The sequence below is a fragment of the Otolemur garnettii genome, unplaced genomic scaffold, assembly GCF_000181295.1.
Source record: "Otolemur garnettii isolate 467f Iridium unplaced genomic scaffold, OtoGar3 scaffold00039, whole genome shotgun sequence".
Classification (NCBI taxonomy): Eukaryota; Metazoa; Chordata; class Mammalia; order Primates; family Galagidae; genus Otolemur; species Otolemur garnettii.
In genome coordinates, this window is record NW_003852434.1 from 13,673,661 (window position 1) to 13,690,782 (window position 17,122).

Consider the following 17,122-nt stretch of genomic DNA (forward strand, 5'->3'; position numbering starts at 1 on the left):
GAACTCAGGAGAGCCAAGGACTATTTACAAGGCCGAGTCTCCTACGTGGGGTTCTGTGTTCTTTCCAGGATTCCTCAGGGCAAAGTCCATAGTATTGTAAAAATAGAGTTGTCTTCTCTCTCTGGAAGGCCTAATCCTGTGTAAGTGAGGAACAATGGCGCACAGAAGAGAGAAGACAGGATCACGCAGCAAGTCCAGGCCTGATCAGGAAAGGACACGAGCTCCTCATGGCCCCTCCGAGAGACGCTGGCCCTGCCCAGGCACTGGCCCTTTCCGTGAGCTACGTGACAGGTGGAACGGAGAGCATCTGCGCCTCAGCACGACGTGCCTGTGGTGGCACCGGCCTCAGTGAAAGCCTCCAGGAACTTGAGGGACAGAGTTAGGTGACGGAAAATGAATTAGGTTCTGGGCTTTCCTTGTCCATGATGTATCTCTAACCGAATCCTGACCAATTAAGATTCTTCCTGCTCCCTTTTAATTGAAGGCTTCTTAATGAGCCGCATCTCTAGCCTTTGTTCCCAGCACTCCGTCTGTTGGCTCTAAAAGCCTTCGGAGAATGAGTCATGTGCTTGAAATGATCCTTGAGGGAAGCCCAAGGGGCAGGCTGCCAAGTTACTTAAGTAGCAGGTGACCTTTGCCTAAGAAAAGCCCCTGAAAATTGATTGGTCACTGATTTCAAGCTGTGTTTAGAATCCCAGAATACTTTTAAGGTAATAAATATTTAGTAACCAAGCACTGAGGGTGCCAAGATTACATCCATGAAATGGCAGCACAGTGTCACTAGGAGCCAGTGCCCTGGGACAACGCCCATACCAATGTCTCCTCCTCGTTGACAGGTAAGGATCAAAGAGGTAGATGGTGCCTCATTCTATAGCACTCTCATTAGTAGGACGACAGCACAATGAGTAGATATTCCCACTAACTGGGATGCATCTGGATGTACCAGCCACATTCCCGTGGATGTAGGGACACTAAACTCACATCATACACAAGGTTTTTCCAAAAATACTGTGTCTGGGTATGCAACATGATTATTCTTACGTTCTCTCTTGATAGACCGTGCACACACTTATTTTTTAGTGTTGAAGCATAATTTTCTTCTAATTCTCAGCCTGCAAAATGAAGATGCTGCAATAAAAGAAGCGTTCAGGAATTGTCCTTGCCTGGGGAGAACACATGCCGTGTGAACGCGGACAGGAGCAGCAGGGGTGCAGGGAGAGCTCCCAGTGTGCACAGAACCTCGGAAGGTTTGCATGGCCTTCTTGGTCTGTGAGTGTTTGCTCATCCTGTCATGCTTCACAAGTTACTTTGCAAACTTTCAACAGCACCAGAGTCCAGAGCCAGGCTTATCCTGCCAGTCTTTCTCCACCTATTTGTCCCTTCACTTCACCACTTTCCTGGTACTCTAAACTGCTAATTGCATTCATTTTTTCCACCTGCCATGCCTAGTCTTGGGCATTTCCGCCAACGCTCTTCCCTTCAATGGAGAAACCGACTTTTGAAGGTTCCACCCAGAATTTCTCTGTTTAGCAGGAGGCTTAGGCCTAGGATTAAAGGAATGTTGCTCACTTAAAACCACTAAAATTGGAGCTGTGTCTTTGCGGATACTAAACAGATTTTTGGTACAACAGAGTTCTTTAAAAGAATCAAAGCCTGTAGGACCTGTTGGGGTATTTTTGATTCAGAGGTCCTGGTCCATGCCCTTGGTGGTTAGTGAATTCGGAGAATCTGAGAACCTCCTCTGATTATAAACAACACAAATTATGCATGGACGGGGGGAGCTTTCATTTATTTTCAAAGGAATTTGTGATCCTAATAGGCCCACAGTTAACTCCACAGTAAAAACCAGAGTGGCTGGAAGGTTAGGGTTTCAATCACTCTTTCCTCCTCTTTTCAGGCCTTAAACAACTAAGTGAGAATAGCAGAGTCACTGAACAGGGCCCCAAAGAGTCACTGGTTGGGGGTGGTAAACAAGAGCTAAACAGGTGGGCTCGAAGGTTTCTCTGTGTTTCTCCTTCCTCCCTTCTGACTTGAAAGGCACGACCAAAGGTGGACCCACCTCACCACTCTCCTAGTTTCAAGAGAGAAACTGAAGATCAGCCAGCTGGCTGGTGTTTATCTACGAGACTTGACAGGAGTGGAGGTGGGGCAGGTCCGGGGAGCCTTGGCTTTCTTGTCCAGTGACCCCAATTTATCATAGTGATGGTCTAGTGGATTTTTACCTGGTACCAATCCACCAATGAAGGAAGTCATTAATTTGATTTTAGGGAAAACGTCTTAGCTCAGGCTGCTAAAACAAAGTGCCATTCTTGCCCCATGGCACTTTTCAGAGGTTTATGACCTCTGAAATATCCCTTGTAATAAACTGGTAAATGTAAAAAACAAGCAAAACAAAGCAAAATGGACTGAGTGGTGTAAACATTAGTTATTCATTTCTCATAGTTATAGAAGCTGGGCAGTCCCAGATCAAGGCACAGATGCAATCCCCAGTGAGGACTCTCTTCCTGGCTTGCAGACAGCCACCTTCTCACTGGATTGCATTTGGCAGAGAAAGTTCCTAAAAGTATTCAGTTGGAGTTTTGATTAGCATTTTGATGAATTTAAAGATCATTTAGGGGAGAGAATTAACCTCTTTACAACATAAAATCTAAAATAAGGGAATGTCTGTCCATGACAAACTTAATAGAAGAGGTGTGTAAAATATTCTTTGGTGAAATCTTAGCTATTCATTGTTAAGACATATGTAACTTGCAGTTTGTTAACAATTCTGAATGCAATTCCTTTTTTAATATTGGGCTAATTTGTAAAAGAACTGTTAATTTTCGAATTTTATATTTTATCTGGAAATCTCATGAATTCATCTCATGAAACAGATGATATATTGATTCTATTGACCAGATAATATTGTATTGTCTAAAAACAATGGCATTTACTTCCTACAAAATCTTACATTTATTATGTCTATATCTTTTCTTACAGCTTTGATCAGAATTTTTGTGCTATGCCAGACAATAGTAGTGATGACAGGTGTCCTGGCCCTAGTCTTAAATGGAGGATACCTACTCATTGGCCAGCAAGTATAAATTCTGCTATGGATTCTGGTCCATAGCTTTTATCAAGTTCAAGAAATGTTCTTTTATTCCTAGTCTAAAAGTTACTAAAAGTTATATATAGATTTCGCACTTAAATGATTTATGTTCTTAAGTTGAATTTGTATGTAAGTTGGAACAGGTGCATTTAACTATAACCTGTAATAGCTTTCCTTCCTAAGGGCGAGTTGTACATCAGTAAGATGTTTGTAACTTAGGGACTTACTGTGATGGACTTTATTTGTAAATGTGAGTTATATGTAAGTCAGATGTTTATAAGTCAGGGACTGCCTGTGAGGACAGCTTGGGATTATTTTTATAAACATGGCTGGTGTTTATAGGAGGACTAAGTGACTCTAGTTCATGATTTTCTCATTAAGAATATTTTCTAAGAAGGAGCAAGTTTTAAAAATCAACACAAAAATAGTAAAAAGGAGGAAGAAATCCTTATGTGGTCAACCAAGTGTTAGGAGGAAAATACCCTGGAGTCTCGCAATCTCAAAACTGATATTCAAACTCTCAGTCTGTTTGATTAAAAAAGTTTAATGAGCTGTAAAATAAATACACTTCCATTAAATATTAAATAAATTATTTACAACTTGAAAAAATACTTTATCTTCATGCATCTTTATGTACAGAAATAAGACATAGTGTAAAAAGTGACAATTGAAGGTTTAAAACCATCCAACAACAAGGCTCCATTTTCTTGTCATCGGCTGAAAGAAGGGCCCACTCCTTCACGGTTGGGACTTGGCAATGACTCCGACGGGATCTCCTGTTAGAAATAAATAACATGTTACAGATAAGCTAAGTTCCAACATAGCTTTAAGAAAATTCCAATTCCAAAATCAGGAATCAGAATTTCCATCCCTCTTTTTCTAGTATGTCTTACAAGAAACAGTCAGAGCTTTTCAGAAACAAATATCCCTCAGGCTTCATCCCTCCTCAGCCCTGCTCTGGTTGGATGCCTCCTGTGGGGAAGACTGCTCTAAGCTGTTGCCTCAATTCTGGTTTATAAAAAAGAAACACCAAGCATGAGCAATAGTTTTCCTAACCAAACATATGCAGTGGACATAATTACAAACAAAGATTAAGTGACTTGGTGTATTTATGATATACAGGTAATTTAGGATAATTAGTACTAGGAGCATAATAATAGTAACTACCAGTTAATAGGCAGCCACTGTGTGCTGGCCCAGCACATTTCTTGTCCTAAAATCACTCTGGAACCTCTGATGAGAAACCTCAGTGGCACTAAATAGCCAAAACTCATCTTTATTCACATTAATGGTCTTAGCTTCAGCACATTAAGCCAACACCATAAAGTTTAATGCAGTAAATACTGAGTATAGCATTGGTCTGAATAATTATCCATTTCAGGAGTTATTGAGCCAATTCCATAAGAGGCTCAGAACTTAGTACCTGTCCTTAACCAGTGCTGAACATAGTGGTTCTTCAATCATGAGAACCGTCTGAGATGTTCATTCAAAACAGAAGGTCTGCTTCAGGGGATTTAGGGTTGGGCTGAGGAGCACACTTCTAAGCACACTAGTCAGGTGACTAGTAAGCCCACCGAAGGCAGATCAGTTACTTAAGGATGTGACATTGTCTTTCTCGAACGTCTGAGGAAAGGGCATTCCTCCTTCTGACCAATTCAAGTGATCTCCCTGCCCCCGTCCTCCTCTGGATGCTTTATTCATTAGCAGTTCACTTTCATCATCACACCTCTGCCTATAACATGCTCAGCTTTCCCTCTTTGCAAAACTCAAAAATATATACCCTCACCAACCTCTCTGTCAAATTTGTATCTTCTTTCCTTTCTATTCCCATCTTCTAAAGAGCACTCAGCCTGTTGCTCCCACGTCCTCCCATTTTTAGTGCCTGTGCTCCAACTGGGCTCCTCGTGGAAGTTCAACCCATCACCACGACCTTATCTCCCCACTCTCACTTCAACCCGGCTACTTTTCACACATCTCTCAGTATTACCCCTCCTTTTCCTTCAAAATTGCTTGTTCTGATCTCATCAGTACTGCAAAGTTCACTTCCAACGCCCCCCTGGAAACACATGTCCTGCCCCCTAAGAGCACCCACATGGAATCAAACTGCTCATTCTCCAGTAGCTCATTTCGTATGACACCAATTTCACGTCCCCTAATATTCTCATTCCTTACACTTTTCCCCCTATCTACCAAATGCTTGGTTTCTTGAGAATAGAATTGATGTCTTTCATATTTATATGCCGTAAAATACCAATTAAGCAGAGTCCATTTTTAATATTGAACTCAATCCTGAACTCAGCTCGTACTTGAAGAATACAATAAAACTTGAATGTAGCCTGTGTGCACAGTGTTCTGATAATTAGCACAGCCCTCATTTTTCTTGAGACAACATAGTGTTGCACATTTTCAAACTATAGGATATGATCTAAAAATAACGTTCAAAACTCAAACCTTAATACTATCTTCCATTAAGCAACAGCAGGCACATTTCTGTTTTCCTGTCGAAGTTTCTTTTGTTCTTCAGCTTCTCCTTCATATTCCCTGAGGTATCGTTTGCGAAGCCTTCAGAAAACAAGACATTCTACTGTTACCAAAATTGTATTTGTGTGTGTTTCTTGTGATTGTTGTCAGTACGGAGAATCCCTTTTCAGGGTCTTTATAGACCATTATGTGTTGTACTTTGCACAAACCAAAACCTAAACCCAGCTATGAAATAGTATCAATTTTTCTGGGAGATATTTATGTTGACTTTATACAAACACATTTCCAGGGGGCTGAGAATTAGATAAATGCCTCAATGTACAAACTTGCAGAAGGCACAGAAAACACACCTGTGTCTTTTTTTCTGCAGAGCTCAGCATAGCTGCTGTGCACCACTGAACGAGAAATGATGGCGTAGCTTACTGCAGAAGTGATCTATGCTTGCACAGACAATTTAAATGATTGACATGTTTTTAAACAGACTTACAAAACAAACTGGGCTTTACTTGTAAGTATAAATTTTTATTTATTGCTACTTTCTTCTTTAAAAATACAGTAGTTTAAAAATTTCCTAGCATTACACAGGCAATTGTCTTTTTAGTTGATTTTAAATCCATTTATTAAACATTATCATTAAAATCACAAGGACTTTTTCATTGTTGTGATATTTTGAGAAGACATCAATCATGGGGAAAAACCGAGCAGCTGTAACTTTGGCTAAGTGTTTTCTTTTTGTTTCCAATGATGTTTTAACGATTATTAAAAATCTTCCTTAACTAGCAAGTGTTTTGTTCTGTCCTTCTGTGTGAAATGATAATAGTTGTCTGAGGATATCTCTCCAAAGCACGTTTGTGTATGGAGCTTAAGGAACTAGAAGACCAGGATAAATTTAGGCTGTGCAAAACAAATTTAACCCATAAAGTTTATGATAAAACAGTTTCTTACGTTGTCTTTCTATCATGATCTGATCTAAAATAACACCAAAAATTGGCAGACGATAACCCCTCATCTGCTGGATGGCAGCAGAGGTAGAGATCTGGTTGTTAAAGTAATTTACCCAGACCCCAAATTAGAAGAATGAGTCCCTTGCTTTTCCCAAGCTCTAGCAGCACATGAGTCACCACAGAGCCATGCGTGGCCTCCCCCACTTTCCCTCGTCCAGTGGCTTCTGTCTGACAGACAATGCCATCTTGGTGTACCCATTAGTATCTGCTACGAGGGACAGTCTAGTTCTCACAGTCATCGGCCGTGCAGTGAAGTTTGTGATCTGTTATTACGAGCACAGGATGCTGCTGCCGGAGTGAACAGTGATGGAATTGTCTTTGCCTCCTACACCGTATCATGTGGTGGAAATGTTTTTTTTCTTTTTAATAATTGAGTTTCCATGTTGTCATATTTGACAGTAACAAAATAAGCATAAGCTCCAAGTAAATCTGTGCCATGTGATAATATTTCTAACTCATAATTTTGCATTCTAATATGACCAGAAGGCACCTCTTTTTTGGTTGCTACTATATTGAAGTTGTTTGTGATTTTTAGCACCAACACAGTATGTCTGATACTATGACTCTCTGCTCTGAGCCAGGCCTTAATTAGCTTCTGGGAGACTTACTTAAGCTTAAGATCCCACAGATGATACCAACACTTTCTGATATTTGAAAGGACCCAGGAATAGAAATATGACATTAAAAATACTCATTAACTAGCCTTTTGGGCAGTGCCTGTGGCTCAAAGGAGCAGGGCACCAGCCCCATATGCCAGAGGTGGTGGGTTCAAATCTAGCCCCGGCCAAAAACTGCAAAAAAAAAAAGTAAAAAAAAAAATTCATTAATTTTGAGTTTAGAATTTTCTAGATCTTCTGAAAAGGGATTCACACATTAAGTTTCAATGATGACCACAGTTACATATAAATGTTGACCATTTTCTGTGATCTTTGTTGATGAAGTATAAAAATATAAACCATAGATCACACCCCCATTAGTACTCATATTCATCTAAAATATCAGTAGAGCAAGAGAAAAATACCTTTAAAAAGTAACCTGTCACGATTTTGTTAAGAATTTTTAAGCTGTGGCTACTTACTGGACTGTAATAACAACAGCAATAGCTGTGAGGCTCACGGCGGAGACAAAGGCGGCCACGGCCGCTAATGCCATTTTGGATAAATCACTGTCAATCATGCTGTGTGTTTTCATGGACCTTTCCCCACATCGTTCACCAAAGTATTCCTGATGACATCTGCAAACAATCCACGTTTAAAAATTATAATCACTAGAGATATTCTGTGTGGTTTAAGCTTACTGTCCATTTCATAACTGGCCAGTGAATTTTAACATTGAAAAAGAAAGTCATGCCATTCTTGTGTTTCAAAATCATGAGACATAAAATGCGTTCTAACTAAGGACCTGTGAGCATGAGAACAAGTCGGGATGAGTTTGGGTGTGATGTTCCAAGAAGACACACCTTGCCGTTCCTCATGCTCCTCCCATGACCCACTGATGAGTTCAGCGGCTTGTCATGCAGCTAATACATCCTACAATCACTTATCATGCCTGCGGCTGGTGGGGGGTAATTAGAACAACACAAAAGATAGTGTGAAAATTACTTTTGAGTCCTTTTTTAAAAAGAGTAAAAACATATATATTTTAAAATGATAGTTTTTACCAGGGTTCAGCAAACTACAAGCCAAGTCTGGATTCAGATCTGGTCATTTGTCAGCTTTTTACAGCCTGTAAGCTAGGAACGGTTTTCACATTTTTAAAATGATTACATTTAATTGTTTATATAAGTACACACATAATCTTTGGCCACCGAGCCTGAAATATTTACTATCTGTTTCTCTAATAAAATTTTTACTGATCATTGGTTTTGCAATTAGAAAAATTAATGGTTTCCTGCAGTTAGGGGTTTCAGACATGGTGCTGGAAAAACAGAATTCTATACAGGTTAGGAAACTTACTTGCATGTGACTGCTTTCAAGTTCTCGATGTATTTGCATTCTCCATGAATGCAGAAGTTTTGGAATTCTGCATCGCATGGATTCTTCTTCTTTTTGTTTCTTCTGGATTTTCCATTTTTGCCTCCCTTTTTCTTTCTTTTGGGCTTATCTGACGTCTTTTCACTTTCTGTCTTGTTTTTCTTGGGTTTCACTACCTGTTCCACTAAAAAAAAAAATAATATTTATTGACGACATGCCCTCTCAGTCTTGAACATCACTTTGGGGAGGAGAGCAGAGTCAGAGCAGGGGGAGCTCCTCGGTGGGTCCCCCACACAGCACAGACACGGTAAGGGGGCAAAGAGAGGATCCGTGCCACGTGGTACTTAAAAGCCGAAATACTTTGATTGTTTTATTAACTAAGATACATACATTGAATCAATGTGCCTCATCATTATTATTATTGATAATAATTTTGTGATTAAGATAATCCATTAGGGCAGTGCCTGTGGCTCAAAGGAGTAAGGTGCTGACCCCATATGCTGGAGGTGGCACAGGTTCAAGCCCAACCCCGGCAAAAAAAAAAGAAAATCCATTAAAACCTTTAAACATTTCTTGAATTTCTAATGCTTGCCAAGTTCTTGGTAATGAGGATGAGTTAATTAACCCACAAGACAATTGTATGTATCTATGTATGTATGTATGTATATCTATGTGGTATAGATGAGGCATGTGAATTACAGTGAAGACAAGTGTCCTTGGACAAGCAGCTAGAACATGGCAGTGCTGGAGTGCCAATGCCTGTGACTTTTCTGTTATACTATGTCGTCCCTTGGAAAAGGTCAATGCCATTGATTGAGATGTTAATTAGTGGGCACCGCCTGCAGGTAGAAAATACTGAGGATTATAAATTACAGTTACTCAATTTTTTCCAACTCCCAGGTGACGGCAGATAACTAATCAATACCTTCCACGGAGCTCATTGCTATGGTCAATTCATTTGAAAACAGAAGTCCAGGTACGTTTGTATTTGATGCTTCAGAGATTTATTTTTACCTATCAGATCTGCACTTTTGTTTGGTCTCAAAGTTAGACAAGGTGTAACCTGTCCCCATGCTTATGATAGAGAGGGCCTTCCCACATAAGCCCTGTACGGTTTTTTACATTAATCTCTGAAAAGGTTTATCTGAGTAGTTAACAAAAAGATGCCCAATAAGAAGAGGAAATATCACTGGTCATAACAGTCATGCATCATCTATCAAATAAAATAATTAGAAACACAGTGAAGGTCAACAAGGGTATCAAAGATAGGATTCCTTTGATTAAGGAAATGGCAAATAAATATTAAGAATATTTTTGCAAGTTATTTTAATAGCATTAAAATTTAGAATCAATGTTTTATACATGGTTATGTAACTTTTATATTGAAATTTCCTCTCATGATAAAAAATAAAGCACAAGATAGTATAAGTCCTTTAAGGAAAATATTTTAAATAAACATCACTGCATTTTATCAGATAGGTTACAAATTATAGACAGGAACAAATAATAAATAGTCACCACACTGAAGTATTGCAATAGATATTAACCCCATGGACATTTAACTTAGCCTTTCAAAGGAGGTCAACACCATTTTCATTCTAGTTCACAATGCGTTACAATTCTGATCACTAGCCTAGCTATTTGCACCACTAATAGTTTATTTGGCCTCCTGAAGTTTTAGCAGCCTGAGACATCTTTAGAGGAACAGTTTCCGGACACTTTGAAATGGAGAGTTCACTAAAACTTTTACTACCTGTCAGTTAACTTTAGTCACTGTCCCTTTGGTATCCCTTATGTGCCTTCACCTATTCCAGGAACCAGACAGAGCCAATCCAGGATGGCTTGGAAACTCAGGTCAAAGAGAAGAGGGTTTAGCTTTCAAACCATCTGTTCCTGCCCCCACAGCACATGCTCCTAGGATATCTAAGTCTTATTTATAGATAACCTGTTCTTCCCTCAGACTTCAAATATGAAGGTACTAAACAATATTAACAATATTTATCTTTGGAATCCCCAGTTTAAGCAAAGGGTCATTGTTAAAAGTGAAATAACAGCAAAAATTAGGGAAACTACTATTTACCTGAGAAATGGGATTTAGGGTTAAATTATGACTTTAGCAATATAAAATCTATGAATATTTGGCCTTCTTTAGTATTTCCAGGTAACATTATCGTTACTATTATTTTCACCAGTTTCTCTATACCTAGGATTTAAAGGCTGAAGTCCCATCCCATTGCTTCCTTCTGTTCCCCTACTTGTGTCAAAATGCAGTTATCTGGGGGCAGGGGGGTGTCCAGGAGGGGACACGAAAGCTGAGATAGGAGTGGCCCTGTTTAAATATGTCTCTCAGACGGAGCTCCTGGAGCCCCATGGAAAAGAGCCTGGTATCTCTTAGGCAGAGAATCAAACAGATGGGGTTCCAATCCCAGCTCATCTTCTTGCTACCTGTGTAACCTTGGGCAAAACAATTACCCTTTTTGAGCTTCAGTTACCATAACTATAAAATGAGAATAACAATTCCTATTTAATAAAGGTGTTGTGACTTAAGAGATAAGACATAAAACAGTTGTTAGCGCTGGACATACAGGGGGTGCCACAGGTTACAATTTCTGTCCTGGTTTACCTCAGTGCATGCAACAGATGTACACATAAGGAAGCCCCTGGCAAATGCCGGGAGTGTTTCTTCTTCTGAAGCAGTTTTGCTCTTATAGACTCACACCTCATAAGCTACATTTTGCACTTTGTCCTCCACTCACCTCTGATGGAATCATCTATGATATACCCAGATACTTGTAGTTGTTCATCATACTCTTCTGAGTCGTCATAGTCGGTTCCTGAGGACAGTTCACCACTAGAAGGCATCTCACTCACAGGCGGGATCTCACTTTCTGAGAACACCTCATTCCTTGAGGTGACCTCAAATCCATCAGCACTGTGGTCCCCAGAAAATGGTTCCCCTTTCCCAGAGGAGGTGTTGTTGAGACCCAATCCAGCAGCATAATGGCCTGCAGGGGAGTGAAGCAGAAAGGAAGGGTAAGGTAGGGTGCCTTTCTCCCCAGGAGCAGCCTCAGGTAGGAATGTTTAGCTTCCATCAAAGCATGTGCTGTTGCTTGCAGTGGAGTTACAGGGAAAGAAACTTCACATTTTGCCAACAAGCAGACTCACTGTTCCAATTATAGAGATTCTTTTATCAAGGTTTTCTTTTCCACAGATAGTTTACATTAATTTCCATATCAAAAATACTGCCAAATTGGCAAATTAATCTAATATAATTACTTAATTGGTAATATTTATCCCCATCACTTCACATTCCAAATGCGTGTGTTTGCTAGAATGTATCCTGTCTCATTTCAACAGGTTCTAGATAGAAACATCAGATTTTCTTTACACGTGCTTGCATTTTAAAAAGATGATGTATATAAATTATAATAAGTAAAATAAATAGTAGTTGACAATAACTGACATTGTTATGTTTCACTGTTATCATTACACAGAGAACAAGCACCACTACATAAGATTTGGGCCAGAGCTTCCAGCCACAGCTTATCTGCTAGATCTCCACAAGGCAGCATCCAAGGGCAGCTTCATCCTCTCCCTGGGACACCGTAAGTCCCTCTAGGAAGTAAAAATGAAATCACTAGACAGAGGAGATGGAAAGCTGAGGAATCCTCCGTCCGTGAATTAACTACTCCGAGAAGTGCGGAAATCACTTCCCCTCTCTGGACCTCAGTTTCTCTCTCTGTAAAACGAGGGGTTAGGATCAATGTTCACTAAGGTCTCCTTAAGCTGTGAGGACACCTGAGGCGTCTGCCCGCTTCCCTCCTCCTCCTAGGGTGTAACTCAGAGAGGGCGCTACAGAGATGCCCTCCACAGGGTTTGGAGTTTGAGGCACCAAAGGGCATTTTGTGCAGAAGCAGCCGCAGAGCTGCAGAGCGCTGGGTCCTCACCTGAACCGAGAATCCAGAGCGACAGCAGCAGCGGCGCGGGCAGAGGCAGCGGGGCTCTCATTGGTCCCTCGGGGCGGCAGAGTCTGGGTCTCTGGGGCAACTCGATGGGGAGCTGCAGCGGGAGAGCAGAGCTGGGGGGACCGGGACAGGGGTGCGCGCGGCCGCGTTCCGAGCCCGGCGGGCTCCGGGCGGTGGGTGCTGCGCGCTGGGCTGGGCTCGGAGCTCGGGCGGCGACGCGAAGGGAGCCCAGGTGAGTGAACGTGCCCCGGGCGCGGGCGCACCTGCCGCTTTATAGCCGGGCGGGGGCGGGGCGGGGCCGTGACGTCTGCAAGGTGGGCGGGGCTGGAGGGCGGGGCCGCGACTCCGCACGCGAGCTGCGGGCACAGCCGCGCGGCTCAGCAAGGGAACCCCCGGAGCGAGGGGGACGGGCTCCCGGCCTGATTCGCAAGTGGGAGTGGAGGTGGGGCTGGGACCTGGCACTCAGAATCCCCGCCGTTCAAACTGTCTGACACAGCTTCACAACTTTTAGTTGATCTGAACGCTACAACAGACAGACAGTTAATAGAAAAGTTCCGCATTAACGGGTAAAGTTCTTTGAGACCAGACTGGACAGTGACAGCCTATTATCTTTAACAAGGATAGATGAAGTTCCTCAAATGACAGAGCCTCCGAACTAAAAACAAAACAGAATCAAAAATCGCTTCATGTACGTGAGTCTCCACCTCAATCCCTTTCTCATCCGCTCTGTGAAGTGGCCAGATTTCGAACCACCTCCCTCCCCACTTCTTTATGTGGCCCGGGGCTCTCATCAAAGTCGCATCTATTGCCTAGTTATTGTTGCCAAACTAGGCACGCACCGGAAACTCCACTTGCACCGTCTGGGCTCGCACGCAGTAACCTTGCTCGATAGCGATCATTTTTCCGTTTAACAGGTGGATAAAGGGCAGCGTTAGAAAGCGAACAGAAAGAATTCACACAGCTGAGAACGGCAGAAGCCAAGGGGATTTGAATTTCAATTCATCTGACCCTGACGTCTGCTCTCTTTTGCTCTGATGCAGAAATTTATGATTAAACTGATTTTCAAAAAGAGAATTTCTGCAAGAGCAGCGCTAGCGGCTGGGAGTGATCCCTGCTGGTGGCACGCTGGATAGATGGCAAGGTAAAGGGCTGAGCTCTGAGGGCGCCCTTGGAACCCAGCCGGGCATAATTAGGACAGTCAGGTAAAATGAAGAGAAAGGGAGCTGCTTGGCTGGACTGACTTGGATGTAGAGGCTACTCCACAGCTGGGCTTTTCTGAGTTTAGGGGGAGAAAACAACCTTGTTCTGTTTCCTTGTCCTGGAGATGCAGATCTCTTCCCTGATTGTTCCAGTAAAACAGCCTTTTTAGGAATGTGGGTCACAGTGCATCTGTCCTGATTCTAGGATACTTTTGAAAAGCTTACTTACTTTTTAATGGCATGTCACAGTGAGTAATAATATCATACACTTAGTAGGATGAAATAGTCGTGTTCCTGCCTTCTATTCCACGTTTCGTGAGAGTGTATTTTGTGTGAGCCATCTGTTACTTTTTATGGATGGGGGCAGTAGAGAGGGAGGTGAGATGACCAGCTTTCAGGTTCCCAGGACTCAGTGGTGTGGGCCAGATTCTAAGAGAAGTACTCCTCATGGATTAGATGATAAGAAACTTTCAGTGTGCCATGGGAAACAAGGATGCAGTTTAATTTTGCCCACGTGTGAAATGAAAAGCTCTGTGGAAAGATGGAGGCTTCTCAAGGCCTTCTCAGCAGAAAATTTAGATGGAAAAAAGACTCCACGTCAAAGTGTGACTGAGCATGGGAAAGAAGGCTGGCTGGGCACTGCCCATCCCAGGGGGCCTGTGCTGTCATCTCTGTTGGTGGATGAGGCACTTGTGATTCAGAAAGATTTACAGACTTGCGTGCAGATTCGAAAAGATTCTGGTGAAGATTTTGTTTGGAGCTCAGGTGGTTGGTCTACACTGTGCCCTTCTGTCTTTATAGGTTTTGTTTTTGTTCCAATCCTGTTTTTCCCATTTTTTTAATTTAATTTTTTAAATTGGAAGGTAAAAATTGTATATATTTATTGCATAGAATATGATGTTTTCACATATGATGTATGCATTGTGATTAAATCAGACATTTTCTTACTCTTTCTTCCTACTTAGGTGAGTGCCAGTGGTGCCTGTCTGTCATCAGAATGTTTCACTTTCTCTTTGAAGGGAAAGTGAGCTCTTTACATTGGAAATTGCTTAGTCCTTTTCTAATTGGAAATTTAGAGGGTGATAGTTTACATTGATGTGACACATGATATAGATCATAAGATTTTAGATTCAAACCTCTGGGTTTCCATATACAGATTCCAGCATATACTAAGTTACTTAACATTTGAAAGTTTCAGATTTCTCATTTGAAAATAAGAATAAAGATACCTACCTGCTCTTAAGCAAATCACGTGAGAGATGATGATACATAAACGAGGAATATACGGAAATGCCCAGTAAATGGTAATTATCACTATTCACCTTGACATTAGGATAGTTACACTGTACTAATCATGTTGAAGAACTACGTGACTCTTGTGAATGGAGCCACTCACAGAGCCAGTGGAGTAATCCCCTTCAATATTGTCAAGCCATGAGATCCGCACCTACCTTATATCAAGACTGACCCATTTTGAGCATTTTATGGTGGGTTGTAGATTAACCTGGGATGTTGTGAGAGCCACATCACAACTCACCACCCACTCACATGCTAGAATTAACATGCTGGAATTCATGTGTACATAGAATATCAACCCATGTAAAAGTGGATTCTTATATACAGCATTTCGCTTGCTGTGCTGAGATGAGGAAGAGCAATTTCAAGAAACTGGAGTAGTGGCCTTTCTTTGTCCTGACAGATTGTTGGTTACTTCACTGCATATGTGGGTAAGGACAGTGCTGAGGGCAAATGCCCCTAAACAACCACTCATTTCACACCTATTATATGAATCCTGATAATATGTCTTAAGTGTAGTGAAAATAATCTCCCTTCACTCTGCTAAAAGTGTGCTTTAGGGCCAAAAGTATAATTACGTGTTTGTTCATATAATTGATATTGAATTTTTAAAGATCCTGCTAGGGTCTAAGGATTACATCACAATCATTTTTTATGAGTCAGCACACAGATCTTCAAATCACAATTCAGAAAGTCTCCAGTGTAAAGAAGTATGGAAAATCCTCTAAGAGCTAAAAGCATACCTTCCATTTGTCTCACAATCACATTACCAGGTATCTATCCAAATGACAAAAAATCATTTTACCTTAAGGACGTTTGCACTGGAATGTTTGTCACAGCTCCATTCACAATTGCTAAGATGTGCAATCAACCCAAATCCCCAGCAACCCATGAATGGATCAATAAACTGTGGTATATGTACACCATGGAATACTATTCATATTCAGCCATAAAAAAGATGGAAACTTTACATCTTTTGTGTTAACCTAGATGGAGTTGAAGATCATTCTCCTTAGTAAAGTATTGCAAAAATGGAAAAGTAACTATCCAATGTACTCATGTACTCAATACTAATATGAAACAGTAAATGAACAACTACACACCCATAAACAATTGAATTCAAGGGAGGGAAGCACAGGGAGAGGGAGGAAAGGACGGAGGGGTATTGTTGAGCTCCCACCCAATGGGCACAATGCAGGGTACATGGCACCACCTGGGTGAAGGGCTCAACTATAACGTGGACTTACCTAACAAACACAACAACGTCACCCAATCATTTGAACCCTCACATTAATCTGAAGTATTTTTTGGCAGTTTTTGGCCGGGGCGAGGTTTGAACCTGCCACCTCCAGTATATGGGGCCAGCGCCCTACTCCTTTCAGCCACAGGCGCTGCCCTTAATCTGAATTTTTTTAAAGATTCATTGTACCTGAATCTTTCTAGACTGTATCTGTATCTGTCACTTGCCTCTTCCTGGAGCTGCCTGCTAACAATTTGGCATGTACCTTTTTCATAGCCATGTCTCTATTTTTCAGTTTTGATCTCTCTTCAGAAACAACACCTGAATAGTGTTATGAGAATTAAAGAGTTTTAATAAAAAATTCTTCTGTATTTAAAAAAGGAAATCCTCCAATGTATAAGTGACATTTTTTATGTTATTAATGGATTTATTTGCACCATTTTGATGCCTATAAATTTCTACTTTTCACCATGGAATGTATCCATGCTAAAAAATACATAATTTCTAGTTCCTTCATAAAGAAGCCTTTGCTAAGCTTGGTTTGGGCACTGCACTGTGTTAGTAAAGTAAAACTACAGTTGACCTTTTAACAGGGCAGGGGTTAGGGGCACCTACCCCCACATGAAAGTCCATGTATCACCTTTGCCTCCCCCAGAACTTAACTGGAAGTCTCACTGTTACTGTCAATTAACATTAGTTTGCATGTCATGGGTATTATATACTGTATTCTTTCTTACCATAAACTAAGCTGGAGAAAATAAAATGTTAAGAAAATCATAAGACAGAGAAAACATATTGTTGTTACATGAAAGTTGGTCATCATGACAGTCCTGGTTCTCAGCAGCTTCATGCTGAGTAGGCTGAGGAGGGGGAGGG

At 41.2% G+C, this 17,122-nt stretch overlaps 1 protein-coding gene across 1 annotated transcript; it reads right to left on the minus strand.

Annotated features, from left to right (window-relative positions):
• Positions 1-5,556: 5,556 nt before the first annotated feature.
• On the minus strand, positions 5,557-12,554 carry AREG (amphiregulin). The gene is made up of 5 exons (XM_003790083.1): positions 12,494-12,554; positions 11,303-11,551; positions 8,529-8,730; positions 7,652-7,807; positions 5,557-5,650 (listed from the first exon to the last, which is right to left on the minus strand). The coding sequence occupies exons 1-5, from the start codon at positions 12,552-12,554 to the stop codon at positions 5,557-5,559; spliced, it is 762 nt and encodes a 253-aa protein (XP_003790131.1).
• Between the last annotated feature and the right edge of the window lie 4,568 nt (positions 12,555-17,122).